This window comes from Chenopodium quinoa, unplaced genomic scaffold, assembly GCF_001683475.1.
Source record: "Chenopodium quinoa cultivar QQ74 unplaced genomic scaffold, ASM168347v1, whole genome shotgun sequence".
NCBI classification, from domain to species: domain Eukaryota; kingdom Viridiplantae; phylum Streptophyta; class Magnoliopsida; order Caryophyllales; family Amaranthaceae; genus Chenopodium; species Chenopodium quinoa.
Genome location: NW_018744092.1, coordinates 3,420,925 through 3,436,175, shown reverse-complemented (window position 1 = coordinate 3,436,175; position 15,251 = coordinate 3,420,925). Strand labels below are relative to the sequence as shown.

At 32.5% G+C, this 15,251-nt stretch overlaps 2 protein-coding genes across 2 annotated transcripts; both read right to left on the bottom strand.

Annotated features, from left to right (window-relative positions):
* Positions 1-10,249: 10,249 nt before the first annotated feature.
* LOC110692033 lies at positions 10,250-10,915 on the bottom strand. The gene has a single exon (XM_021869026.1). The coding sequence runs from the start codon at positions 10,913-10,915 to the stop codon at positions 10,250-10,252; it is 666 nt and encodes a 221-aa protein (XP_021724718.1).
* A 1,612-nt stretch (positions 10,916-12,527) lies between these two features.
* LOC110692032 lies at positions 12,528-14,333 on the bottom strand. The gene is made up of 4 exons (XM_021869025.1): positions 14,162-14,333; positions 13,145-13,416; positions 12,860-13,055; positions 12,528-12,742 (listed from the first exon to the last, which is right to left on the bottom strand). Exons 1-4 carry the CDS (start codon positions 14,331-14,333, stop codon positions 12,528-12,530), a joined length of 855 nt encoding a protein of 284 aa, XP_021724717.1.
* Between the last annotated feature and the right edge of the window lie 918 nt (positions 14,334-15,251).

Below are 15,251 nucleotides of genomic sequence, written 5' to 3'. Positions count from 1 at the left end.
GAAAATAAAAGGGGAAGAAATTGTTACCAAAGTAAAGGGAAATAATGAATTGCATAAACCAAAAGTGTAGAGAGAGAACAATAGTAATAATCCAAAGCCTAAAGCTAAATCTGAGAAATCAACTAATGAGAAAAGGTACTCGTATCTAACTTAACAAAAACGTATTTATACTTAAGATAAAAAAAAATCCTAATTAAAAACAAAGTAAAAAATCTTCGAAATCCTCTTCAAAATCACGCGCCCGGTCGGGCAGAGATTCGCATGACCGAGCCCGCCTTTTTGCTTGAGTGGAGTCTCGCTCGCGCCCAGTCGGGCACGAACCAGGGCGTAGCGTTCTTCTTCTTTCTTCCTTGCCTGGCCAGGCGCACCTTAGGGCGAGGCCACTACCCGGTCGGGCGAGCTCTCGGGAAAGGGGTTCGATTGGGCCATTTTCTTGGCCCAATCAAGATTTCCTCTTTGGGGCCTTTATAGCTTGGTCCAATGCCTCGGTTTCTTCTTTGTCGAGCCCTTAATCACCGATTTGATAACTCTAACCGCTCTTGGGCTACAGAAAATAATCATATATCTCTAATGCTCGTAGTGGCTCCCATAAGTCCGGGAACACTACTAGAAAATAAGCCATTTCCGACGAAAAAATTCCGTCGGAATCACCCTGAATTCCGTCAGAAAACCCGTTTCCGACGGAAATTTTGTCGGAACAGGTTGTAGGAAAACCTTTTATAGGAAAAATGACCTTTTCCGACGAAATTTCCGTCGGAAACACTTTTTCGACGAAAATACCGTCGAAATTGTTCCATCGGAAGAGGAATTCCGACACCGGAAAAATCTGTCGGAAATTTCCGACGGAATTTCCGTCGGAAAATGTTTTAAAAAAAACAAAAAAAAAATGTCTCTCACCACCCCCACCACCAGCCCACGGTACCCACCCCCTGCCCCCCTACCCACCCATACCCCCCTACCCTATACTAACCCATGACTGCCGCCCAGTCACCCACCTCCACCCCGTAAACCACCTACCACCACCAACAATTCGAAAACCCACAAAAATAACGCCAAAAACCCATAAAAATTACACAAAAAGTCACACAAAAAACCCCACAAAAATCACACAAAAAACCCACAAAAACAACCAAGCAAAAAACAACGAAATCAACCTATAAAAATTTAACAAAAAAATTACGAAATCAACAAAAATAAACTCAAATTAATCAACGAAATCAAACATTAACCACACAAAATCGAAATTAACCCAAAATAATAATAAAAAATTAAAAAAATCAAACCAAATTAATAGAAAGAAAACGAAGACATACCTTCAATTCCACCTCCAAAACCTCGAAATTGGGATTATATGATTACATTCGACCATAAAAACTCCAGATCTAGAATTTTTATGGTCGAATTTGACCATAAACACCATAATTATTCGTTTGTTGACGACCACCAGCCCACACAAATTCCTTTGTTGTCGAAAATTCGAGGAAAAAGAAAAAATGAAGAAGAAAAAGAGAATGCCGGCGGTAAAGAAGACCTCTAGATCTAGACGCCGACGACAAAGAGAAGACATAAAGGGAAGGAAAAGAGGAAAGAGAACGAAGGAGAAAGAGGAACAGAGAAAGAAGGAGAACGTTGGAGAAAGAGGAACGGGAAAGAGAAGGAGAAGAGGAGAGAGAAAGAGAAGGAGCAGAGGAGTGAAGAAAGAGAGGCGGAAATAGAAGGGGATGGGTATGCATTTTATTGAGTTCGTAAAAAAACGTTTTAATTTTTTTTAATTATATTCCGACGAAAAATTCCGTCGGAAAACACATATATTCCGACGGAATTTATTTCCATCGGAAATTTCCGACGGATTTGTTTAATTCGTCGGAAATATCCGACGGAACATAAATCCATCGGAAATTTCAATTTTTTCGACAGAATTTTGTGTCCGTCGGAACTAGTCTATCGGAATTTGCCTGTTTTCTAATAGAGGAAAATGCTCCAAATCTGCAATTTCCTATAAAACAATACCAAATCTACGAAAACACTACAAAACGTCTATTAGTAATAAAAGTGGCTCTAAAGAGCCAAAAATACTCCTAAATATGAGCAAGGGACGGGGGTGAAACACTATATAAAATGAACATATCAAACTCTCCCAAGCCAAACCTTTGCTTGTCCCAAAGCAAAGAGCTCATCAATGAACAAATAAAACATTCTTCACCCCAAAACCAATTAAAACCAAGTATAACCAATTCAAAGCAAATCTAACAAGTATGCATCAAAGTCAACCAAACAAATCCATTTAACTACTCATCCTTCCTAAAAATTGTCAAATAGAGCAAACCACATGAGCATATAGAATTCAAGACTAGTGCTCATATACTCAACTCTCATTTATGTGGCGAGTAAAAGATGTACTCGATCGCTCTCCATCCTAACCCCTTATATGTGAACAACGTCCTCCCAACTCACAACACTCGTGTGTTTAAAAGACATTCACTCAAGCTAGTAGTTGACTCGGAATACATCAAATCATTCTTTGCATTGATAAACAACTAATTTCACATCCATAGAACTCTATGCACAAAGGTCGGAAGGTCTTCAAAGCTTGTAATGTAAGGCTTAGGTAAAGGGTAGGAATTATTTGGGAAAATGTGAGAGCAAAGCCATGCTTAAGGAAGCCAAAATCCTAACAAATAAAACCAAGCTCAAAAATAAATAATGACCAATTCATCTCCAACACAACTCAACTCTACAAAAATTCACCAAAACAACCAATCCAATATTAACAACATTTTTCAATACTTACAACTTCACTCATATATACAAAATATAACATAATAGAACTTGAGTGAACAAACAAACTTTGAACTCTCTTTTTTTCTTTTTGAATTTGATTTTTTTCTTTTGAATATTTTTCTTTCTTTTTCTTGAGCGCCTTTAATTAGAATACTTGAACATTGAAACAACTTTTTTCTTTTGCTCTTTATTTTTCTTTTTATCTCACATTGGAAATTTTCAACTTTGAACAACAAATTTCTCATCTTTTCCAATCACAATATCAAAAGAACAAACTACTCCTCTTATTCACCCACATTGTGCAAATTATGCGCACACTACAACTCCCTCACCTCACTAACTAATAGCTCCCCCAAGCCAAGCTTGGGATTAGTAACCAATAGGGAAAAATAGGCTTGTAATGTGGTTAAATAAACAATGAAAAGTCAAGGCAACAACATGGGTAGCAAGAAGGGAACAAATGTATCTAAAATTTTCTGAACGCCACCTAAAAGAACAAACGCCTTCGTCCTCCCCGTTGTGCATAATAGTGAATCATACAAACATTACTCATATTTAAAGACCAATACACAACTTCATTGACATATCAGGAACTAACACACATTCCTTACCAAATCAACTAGTCAAGCACTATATTCACAAGTAGTTGGGCAAAATTGGCGCATGTTAAAATTTCAAGGCAATCAAACATCAAATCATAACCAACTAATCCACAATGTTCATCATCAATAACCAAGAATCAAAACAATTTCAAAAAAATTTCATCAAGGGGCACAAGGAAGCATTGATTCATAATTCATTGGAACGTATTTTTGGAATTTTTTTTTTTTTTTAAATCAATAAGAACTAACCTAAAAAGCAATAAAAACTAACCTAGAAAGCAATAAAATCTATACTATGAAAGAAATAAAAACTAACCTAAGCACACCAAAAGAAAAATAAAAATAAAAAGAGAGGGAGTGAAGGATATACCATGCGTACAACACGAGAACCTCCCCCCAAGCTAAATCAGACAATGTCCTCATTGTCTTAAAGGGGAGCTAGTAGTCAAGGTGAATACTTGTCATCATCACCACATCAATGTCACCAAAGCCTCGAGGATTGCAATGCATCTCTTTGGAACAAATTTGGGCAAGAATGAAACAAAGTGTTAGTGGGAAAAAGATCAAAATCAAGTCAAGTGCACTCTTTCAATCATAACTTTTGATGTATAAGTGATAATGTAGTGATTCCAATTGGGTTGGAATGTATACTTGAATATCTTCCCAACGATAGGTCACACGCAAAAATCCAATAAGAAACGCAAAAGCTACGGCCTGTCGAAGTTGACCAATTATGCTAACGTGAACCCGCGCCTGGTCGGGCGAGCTCTGCCCGGCCGGGCCTGTGCTACTAATTTGACGGGGCCCTTCGATCTTTTCTCAACTTTTCTAGTCATATCTGCACAAAATCACACTCCCACAAATATAAGATATACTCTCATTACCTCTATGGCAACTAAAATAAATAAATAAATAAATAAAAATAAATTAATATATACAAACTATAAGAAAAAACTAAAATAAAAACAATAAGATACGGGTTATCTCCTTCCTCAATCGGAAGAATTTAACGTCTTGAGTAACTTATCAAACGCTCCTGCAAACATTTCATTAAGCACTAGATAGGGCTTAATTGCAAGCACACTTATCTTTACATTGAAAAAATTAGGAGGACATATAGAAAACTCAAGGTAAAAAAGAAAAATCAAAAGAAAGAGATGAAAATATACCACAACCTTCTACTTCCTCCGCTAAAAATTTAGATTTAATAGAACGAATATGGCGGTAATCTTTGTCTTTATCATCCAATAATGACTTAATTATTGTACCCTCATGAATAAGCTTATCATCAACAAAGGAATTTTCAACCACCGTTTCTACAACTAATGATTTTTGAATCACCGATTCGTCAACCAGTGATTTTTCAACCACAAATTCTATAACCGATGGTTCTTCATCCTCAATCACATTCGTATTATTATAGTGTTCATAGACTTTTTCTTCAAAAGCCTTCCAATAACTCTCATTTGCAACTACTCGTCTCCGAATATGATCATATGTATATGGAAAGACTCTAAAATCATCCGAAGCACGCACGAAAAACCCACTATAAGGGCATTCAGGATTTTCATGATAAAGACGATATTGACAACAACAGTAGTCAGGTTTTGCATAAAACAAATATAATTCTTGTAGTGGCGTAAGCATGGATATTTTCAACTCATAAAAAAAATAAAAAAAATAATCTAGACTCTAATAATAATTAGAAATAAAACAAAACCCTGTCCCCGGCAACGACGCCAAATTTTGACAGGCTAAAGTCGTATCTCCTAATCAAAAGAATTACCTAAGTCCTCTAACTAAAGCAGATAATAAAGTAGGGTCGAATCCACAGGGAAACAAGTCTTTCTATTCCTAATTAATTAACATAATCTAATATATATATATATATATATATATATATATATATATATATATAAAGTAGACATTTTTGGAGAGCATTCGGAGCGCTACGTAAGAAAAATACTTATTTCGACCAATAAGAAGAAAAATTTGTATTTTATTTTTGAATTCAAAAATTATGTCGCCACCTAGATAAAAGTAACGAATTGGATTTGATATATCTAAAATTTTAATGCCACGTAGATTATAATCCACGAATTAAATTATTTTAATGAAAAAAATAAAATAAAAATATAGGAAAAGATAAATTTTTTAATTCAATACTACGAGTATAAGAAATCCAAAAAAAATATACTAAAAAATATTTAAATGATAAACGCTTATAATAAATTTTGATACCTATCATTATAAGATAAATTTTGATAGTATTTATGATAAGAAATACAAATTATTTGTTAATTATAATTAAATTAAAATTTGTGATACCTACCATTATAAATTGACACATCATACGGCACAAATAGAATTTCGTATCAATAAAAAAAAACCCCATCAAGCGAATTTTGTGTTAGTAATTTTGTGTTAATTTTTGGTCATCAATGGCCGGGTAATTTTTAGCTTAATTTTTAAAATCCTATGTTTAAATTAGTATTTCTAATTATTAGTTACATTGTATTAATTTGGGATACTCAACGATTATATGTTTATGTTTTATTTACTAAATGTTTTTTTACATGCAGATCTAACACATCATACAACACAATTAAAATTTTGTATCAATACAAAACCCCATCAAGCGAATTTTGTGTTAGTTTTAGATCATCAATATCCGGCTAATTTTTAAAATCTTATGTTTAAATTTATATTTGTAATTATTAGTTACATTGTATTTATTTAGGATACTTAACGATTATTTGTTTATGTAATGACATACGATTAGATGTTGTATACTTAATATATGGATGGCTTTGGTTATTTTTGGAGATGATGGAAAAATTCCAATGCATAGATTTGATTTTATATCGCAACAATTTTTCATTTACTGGTAAATATATTGATTTATTTTATATAAATGTAAAGATTTAATTTATATCAATTTCAATTTGACTAACATTTCACGGTTCAATTTATCCATTGATGTAGTAGGTTGGTTGTAGACGAGGTTGGTGATTCAATCGAAATAAAAGATATGGTAAAACAATGAATAATGATTTAGGATTTAAATTATTAAAAATTTATCATTTCACATTAAAGATTTTATATAACGGAAAAAATATCCAATTTATTTATATTTAATAAATTCATTATAAATTATAGTAAAAAAAAAATATTAAACTTTTGTAATTTAGTCTAAAATTATTAAATGCAATAAATCAAATAATTAAAATCTTAGATGAAAATACCATGGATTAATCTACCGGTATTAAAACGCTTCTTTCGAATCTTGACTTAACCATTAATAAATTAATTAACCTGTCTATTGAAACTAAGCCTAAACATTAATTCTCATCTTTCGAAACATTAATTCTCAAAACATTGACTTAACCATTTATAAATTAATTTACCTGCCTATTGAAACTAAGCTTAAACATTAATTCTCATCTCTCGAATCTCGAATCAATATTGCAAAACTCATAAAATTAAACCAAGCCTAATCTAATTGCATAGCATAAATCAATCAATAGGAAATCAATCAAAGCATTGAAAATCAACAATAATAATTCACCCCTTCATATTATTTATAGATCCCCACAACCCTAGAAATAAATCTACTCACACATATTAAAATCTAAACTAAGTAAAGCAAATAAACACGACATGATTAAGAAAAGCAATTAAATTATTGAAAATAAAAGGGGAAGAAATTGTTACCAAAGTAAACGGAAATAATAAATTGCATAAACCAAAAGTGTAGAGAGAGAATAATAGTAATAATCCAAAGCCTAAAACTAAATCTGAGAAATTAACTAATGAGAAGAGGTACCCGTATCTAACTTAACAAAGCGCATTTATACTTAAGCTTAAAAAAATCCTAATTAAAAACAAAGTAAAAAATCTTTGAAATCCTCTTCAAAATCATGCGCCCGGTCGGGCCCGCCTTTTTGCTTGAGTGGAGTCTCGCTCGCGCCTGGTCGGGCATGAACCAGGGCGAAGCGTTCTTCTTCTTTCTTCCTCGCTCGGCAACAAAAATATGGTCACATTTGGTACTCATTTTTTTATAGAAAGAAAGAAACAAGAGTACACAATTACAATTAGACATGTCTTCTCTCAAGACTATCATAATGAAAATAAAAATTTGCCGTTCAAAAAGGACCAACATTGAAATTTACATTGTACACCAGGGTGTACCATGCTCATGGTACACTTGGATCAAAATTGTCATAAAAAAAAAAAAAAATAAATAAAAATAAAAATAGTCGGCTTCCTAAATTTATGCTCCTTAATTGAAAGATTTTTGTTATTTCCTTTCCATAATTTTAGCTTCCCATATCCATAGTTGTTCATAATCAGTCATTGAAAAAATAGAGGATTTTTAGAGAGAATAAAATTTCAAGAGAAAGAAAGAAATTTTTTAGAGAGAAAATGATGGCTCATGGTGAATTTCGTCACGATCTATGATTGTCGATTTGCACTTGATGATCAACAGATTGATGTTTTTGACAAATGATATTTAATGTTAGATTTTGTCACCAAATGAGAAGGTAGTTTTTAATTATTTTTTTCAATTTATATTTCATAATTTTGTTGTTGATGATGATGTTCTTAGATTATTATATTTGTCCATGGATCATTGTGAATGAATTCATCACTGAAAAAAAATGTAATTTTTTTATTTTATTTTATTATTTTAGTTCTTTTTTTTTGTGTTATTTTCAGAGGTTGAAGATGAAGTTCTTTTGGATTGGCATGAATGTCCTCTTTTCAGTTTTTTTTATCCATATTCTTTTTTTTAATTGGAATGAAAACGTTCATTGAGTTTAATTAATATGTTCTTTGGGTCTAAACTATATGTTCTTTATGATCACAAACTATGTTTTTTGAATTTGAACTATATTTTCTTTCATTACAAACTATGTTAATCTTATTGCCTATTTTTTTTCAAAAAAAATCATCTAATTGTGTATATATGTATTTTTTGAAATCGGGATCATAAAGGTTGAAGAAGATGATATACTTTTATTGGGACCTCTTCTATTGATGATTGATTTTCTGATAGATCTAAAGAACATTCGTTATATTAGTTAAGAACATGATAATATTATTTAAAGAACATTATTTATATTTACCCAACAGGTTAAAACAAAATTCAGATAACATTTCACTTTAAGTAATGAACATTGTGTGACAATAAAGGTATATTAAAATTACAATAAAAAAACATGGACATTTAAAAATCATATATTGAACATCATAATAAATACACATGGCCAAGATGAATATTATAACAAAATATAAAAATATATAATTGGTTATTTAGAGTTTTTTTTTTACAAAAAGAAAGAGAACTTACAGAATAAAAAAATATTGTAATTTGAAATTTTGAAAAATTTGAAATTTGAAATTATAGAAAACTAAATATTTTGAAATGATTTGACATTAAATACGTGGTAAAAATCAATTGGTAATTATCATTTATCTTTTTTAAAAACTGTTTCACCAAAATTAGCACATTCTTCATATTTCAATGTTGTGTTCTTTTATAAAGTGATGATGTCTATTACAAATATAAGTTATGTTCTTTACGCTTTTTTTTAAAAAAAAAAAAACTGCTTTGATACGGGTGTACCATGCGCATGTGCACCCGCACACCCGGGTGTCAGTGGCAGACCCAGGAATTTCCGACTGGTGGGTCACAATCGATAATCAAGTATGTAAAAAAAAAAAAATTACCGAACAACCAAATAATAGTACTAAAAAATACATCCAATTATTCAAACAGTACAAAATACAACCAAATGTTCATATAATACTACTTAGCACTATACTCAAGCCAAGTCCAAGTATCAAACCACTTAGCACAAAAGCGACGGTTTTTGCCAAAAATTGAAGTTTGAGGAAATATAAAGTCTTTGGGCTGACAAGGCTTTCTTTGAATGTAAATTCTTCTCACTAAATCTCTATCATCTTTATGGAATTGACTCATCTTTCTCCTCTTTCCTGGATCTTGTGGAAGATTATCAAATTCATGTTCACTTAATCTTTCACCAAAGATTGGGGCATTAGGAGAACATTGGCCTTGTTCATTTTGAGGGGAATTTTGAGTTGAATAATTAGATGGAGATGAATGTTGTTCACTTTGTTGAGGTGGAGATATAGTTTGTTCACTTTGTTGAGGCGGAGATATAGTTTGTTCATTTTGTGTTGGATGTGGAAGAGAAGTTGAAGTAGGATTCTTTTTAGCAAAGAAGCTAGTAATGTTTTGCATTTCATTTGGAGTGCGTTTTCTCTTCATTCTGAAAATTGAATGAATAATCAACTAAATCAAACAATATTCCCCAGAAAAATTATTTACAAAGATCATTAGATCATCCAAATAGAAAATTGACAAAATTACAATCCTAACTAATAATTAACAAGCTTAAAAAATTGACAAGACTAAAATCAACAAACTAATATCTCCACTAATCTATACGACTATACGGAACTTCAAGCCGAATATGCGACTAGCACCACTAAGCTCTAACCAGTCCACACTGTAATCTAATTATAAATTTATAATCTTCCTTACACTAATAGTTAAATAGTCTAATTGTTGTCTAACACAATGTCCGGCAATACCGGCATCACATATTCACAATTTCAAATAATGACATAAACAGTAAAACAGATAAACTAATAAGTTCAATTTAACAGTCAAAACACAATTTACACAAATAATGAAAATTCAATGAACATTCACCGTATATACTAATTTTAAGAGACAAGTAATGCAAATTTGATAAAAAATTCACAAAAAAAAAAAAATTTGATGAACATACCTTGCCGGACTGCCGTGCCGGAGTTACCTTATCATAAGTCTGATTCTAAAGAGAAATATCCTTCAAATGCTTAACATCCTGCCTTTGCCAAGACAATTTCTGGTCAAAAGCCCTACGACTATCAAGATTATGATTCAAATGGAACTTGTTGGTAGCAAGCTCCAATTCATTCAAAACCTCCAATTCACCATACAAATTAGCAGTAGCACCCACATACCTCTCCATCTTCCTAATCATACTATCCATATCCTTAACCAAAAACCCCAAATCTTTGACATTAATCCTACCACTAATAATATCCCCATAAACATGCTCAAAACCAAGCAAGGCTGGCTCAGTACATCTTTTCCCCAACCTAGAGACAACCTCAGCAACCCTATTCAAATCATCTACCCTCTCAGAATAAGCAAGCTCTGAAAGGTAAGAATCATCACAAGAAACCAATTTCTTAACACCCTCTGATTTAATCAATTCATGCTTCAGTTTCGAGATCTCTTCATCAGAGGCTGAGTTATGAAGATGGACCAATTTTGACATAACATTAGCAACCTCAAATGACAAGATACCAATATTAGAGCAACTACTACTACTGCTACTTTTCTTCTTTCTACTACTACTATTACTTGTGCTTGTTGGGTGTAAAAGAAGGGAGTTTTTCAGATTGCTACTTACCTGATTCCCCATTCTCAGTAACCAAGGCTCTGCAACCATTGCTTTACTGGGGTTCTTCTTGTTCTTGTTCTTCTCCTTCTTCTTCAATTGAAAGATCTCAACTTTCAAAGAAAAGAAAATTGGGATCAAGGGCGCATTTTAGCAGAGGGGGGTAAGTTAATTAAATTGTTTCAGAGACAGAGCCGGAGGCGGCAGGCGCTGATTGAGGCGACTAGGCGTCGGCGAGCAGCGGAGCAGCCAGCAGCACAGCCCGCACAGCGAAATAGCGAATTGGCTGAATTAAATTGAAGATTGCGATTGTAGTTTAATAAAATTAACTAATTAGAATGAATTAAATTGAAGATTAGAAATTAACAATAAAAATTACAAACTTACTCTTTGATGAAGAAGTGAAGAACTGGAGTTGCAGATGATTGATGAAGGATTGAAGGGAAGAGGCGAATTGGCAATGGCGAAGAGAAGAACTGAAGAAGGCTAGGGCTTGAAGTCTTGAACTGAATTCGTGTTTGGTTTTTTTGGGGAAAACTGATTTTAATTTTTTTTTTTTTTTAAATAACTTAAAAAAAAATTTTGGGCCTGGTGAGTCACTTGACCCACCAGGTCTAAGCCCAAGTCCGCCACTGCCGGGTGTACCAACCAACAATTGGATCAATATATTGATGGCAATCTGCTTTATACGGAATAACCAATTGAGATGTGAGTTAACATAATGGCCTTGTTTGGCAATTGGTTGTTGGCTGTTACTCTTGGCTTGTTTGACAAGTAGTTTGTATTGGCTTTTTATGTTGGTTGTTTGACTGTTGGCTTTAAAAAAATATGTTTGGTAAAATTGGTTATTAGCGGTTGGCTGTTTGGGACTAAAATTACCTTTAAGGGCATTGATATGTTTTATTATCTTTCTTCTAATAATAATGATTTGAATATATTTTTTTTTATTTTTTTTTTACTTCTACTACCAAGTAGTGTCACTACTACTCCGTATTTTTTTCAAAAATATTTTTTTTCATAATAACCTTTTTTTTTTTTAAATAGGATTATTATATACAACTACTACTAACTAGTATCAATGTTACTTTGTATAATTTTTTCCGTAATAATTTTTCTATTTTGTTAAGTAGGACTATTGTTATTATTATTATTATTATTATTATTATTAGTGATCTTTTAAACTTTTTATCAGATACTTTATTTACTATAAACAATACAACAACAACAATAATAATTAGTGTTAAGGTAAACGACTTAGAAAAGATTTATGATATTTTTCTCACATGTAAATAATGCTTAAAAGAATTTCAATAATACAATCTAAAATGAATAATAGAACATAGGTAGTAACTTAGAAAAAATAAATCATAATTAAGCATGCATATTAATGATCTAATATTGTCTTCTGACTCGCTTTGCTCGTCTAGTTTCCATCAAGCAAGCAGCAATGCTATCACGAACAATTGTCATCTCCCTAATTGACGATTCTTGAACACATTGAGGGACATTACTTTCAATATCCTCAACTCCCTCGGGAGATCATATAAAGTTAGGATCTTTATCCACAAGTCTAAAAGCTGGATCACCAACACTACTTCGTCTAATATAGTTGTGTAATGCAAAGCAAGAGCATATTATTCTGTTTTAATCTTTGAATGAGTATCTAGGCATTTTTATCTAGGATCTTCCATCGGGCTTTAAGAACACCAAATGACAGTTCAATGCAACTTCGTATTGACGAATTAGCACGATTAAAAACTTCTTTGGTACCCCTTGGACTTGCACCTCGAAATTCAAATTGATGGTACCTCGTCTTAGGGTAAGGAGTCAAATACCCCTTTTTTTCCGAATAGCCTTTGTCAACAATATAATATTTACCTAAAAGAAAGTTAATAAAAAAAAATTAGCTTTAACATTCATTAAAAAATTTGGGGCATTAGGAATAATAATGCATAATATCTTCTGGGGGTTTTGGAAACTTGAGTCTTGGATCACCAATTGTATCAAGAAATATTTGCGAATCATGAGCCAAGCCTTCCCATCCCGTCAACACGTATATAAACAACAAATCAAAGTCACATACAGCTAAAATGTTCATAGTTGGTATACCTTTCTTTCCTTTGTAACGCAGTTGGTCTTCTTCGGGGACAATTATTGATATATGTGTACCATCTATAGCTCCAATACAATCCTAAAATGAAACGCTATCATTATATTATTCCACGATAACTTGTAAAATATTTCCATTTTTTTGTTTTAACAAAAGGAAAATTGTATTACCTTGAAATATGGCATGTATCTAGCATCATTTGCTAAATATCGTGGTACCTCCTTAAAACTAGGATCTCTAGGTACAAGTATATCCCTTGACATTCCATCCATAACATATAAAACTTCTTTGAATACTCGACTCCCTGTTTCACCAGAGTGTTGAAAACGTTCTAGAATTAATCTATTTGGGACATCGTGAGCAAGGACATACACAAATATGCCCACTTTTTCTATAATTGACATTCTTAACGATGGTTTTAATCCATACCTGCTTTCTAAATCTGCGCATAATTCCATAAATAAAGGAGGGTACATTCTAAGAGCATTAACATAACGTGTTTCATGACCGTTAAGTAACTCAATCATCCACATTTGGCCGGTTAAATACGAGGTCATACAAGGTTCCTTATATATATGGTTCAAATAATACTTTGTAATGTAACCTGCGTTGCAAGCAATCAAATCCCAAAAATTATCCTCTTCATCTAAGTACTCTTTGCATAAGAAGAGCATTTTAAGTTGCATATTATAATCCATGCCTACTAACAAACAAGTTTAATTTCAAAATCAATTACATAACATAACTAATATTAGTATGATATATATAAGATTTAAACTTACAAAACAAGGATGAATTTCAATCATCCAACAAAAGTAGCAAAAGTAATCCCATTAACACCCATATAATTTTTCTCTAAAACATATATAAGGGTTGGGGATGCGTACAACATTTCCTATTTTTTTTGTTTTACGATGAGATATATATAAATTATGGGCTTAAAGAGCCATTTTAGAGCAAGTTCTAACAAACAAAAGCTGGCATAAAACTCCAAAAGTGCATATGGTAACATTCTTAATTTAATTCAAAAGTTACCATATGCAATTCTAAGTAGTTAGTAAAGTCAGTAGCACATATCACTTGTGTCCCACATTTTGTGCATACATAAACCTTATGTATTCAAGTCTTTTCTTATCATCCGGAAATTCTAAAGATTATCCTTCTTTGTAGATCTTCAATGAGTTTACAAGCATAGTGAAATTCAGGAGAACTGGAATCAAAATCATCCATGGAACACAACTTAACCATAGCATCTGCCACACTATATTTTGGTGTTGCAACATTCATAGAATTCATCATATTCACCATAGCAGTTTGAAACACTTTTGTGGAACTATTCCTCTCAGCAATTATTTCCATCATTCCATCAATTTTATCGCTAAGGGCAGCACTCCTTCGAGATTTTTTATTTTATTCAGACCTTGCACTTTTGTTACTTTGAAAGGAACCACTCTCTATTACCCTTTTCCCTTTTCCTTAATCATTATCTCATTAGGGGTGGATATGGGGTTAGGGGATGAAGGGCTTTGTTCCCTCCACATTGCATCCCATTCATTTCCCAAATTAGAACCTACTTCATCATAATCATTAACATAAGGAGAATGAGCGTGACGAGAACTAATGGGTGGAGAAGGAACATATGCTTCATCATCTATTGTAGGAGGATCGACCACTAGAGTAAACTTTTCGGCTCCTTGGGCACATCCCCCAAAAACTTGGTCCATTTTGTATTCAAGCTCAGGTTCGATTCCTTCATCACGAAAGATTTCAAATTTTGCATTTTCCTATCAAAAAAAGAATGAGTTAAAATTTTTCTTACCTTCCCCCCATCTTGTTAATCATTAAACAACACTCTTATGATAACATTAAAAAACTAACCTTTATTTTTAAAGCCCACCACTCATCACTTGCGGCAACCGTTCCTTTTTCATGATCCCACCCTAAGTCGGTTTCCTTCGATTTCAATTGTTTCCAAAGTATCCATTTAGGCCTCATTCCATCCAATTTGTTTTTAAGCCGACCTTTATCCCATGCTAAGTTTGTGGTATTTTCCCAATTTTCTACCACTTTTTTCCACAATAACTTTTGTGAAGTAATAGCACCATTTTTTCCTTTACTCCACAATGTGTTTTTAATACAAAGATAAAAAAAAAAGTATGTGGATTAATTCATTGGACCAAGTTATTCGATTTACATTCACCAATTCTTGGATTTCTCCGTCATTTATCTTCTCCCCTATGTGATTACTTTTGTTTTTCTTTGGGGCCATCTAACATA

Bases quoted from the DNA above. Each gene is read 5' to 3' on its own strand.
- LOC110692032 (XM_021869025.1), bottom strand. From the start codon at position 14,333: ATGGAAATAATTGCTGAGAGGAATAGTTCCACAAAAGTGTTTCAAACT. The intron at 13,056-13,144 runs GTAATACAATTT...GTTTCATTTTAG, and splicing joins GATACATGCCATATTTCAAG to GATTGTATTGGAGCTATAGA. The intron at 12,743-12,859 runs GTGATCCAAGAC...ACTTTCTTTTAG, and splicing joins AATATTTCTTGATACAATTG to GTAAATATTATATTGTTGAC.
- LOC110692033 (XM_021869026.1), bottom strand. From the start codon at position 10,915: ATGGTTGCAGAGCCTTGGTTACTGAGAATGGGGAATCAGGTAAGTAGC.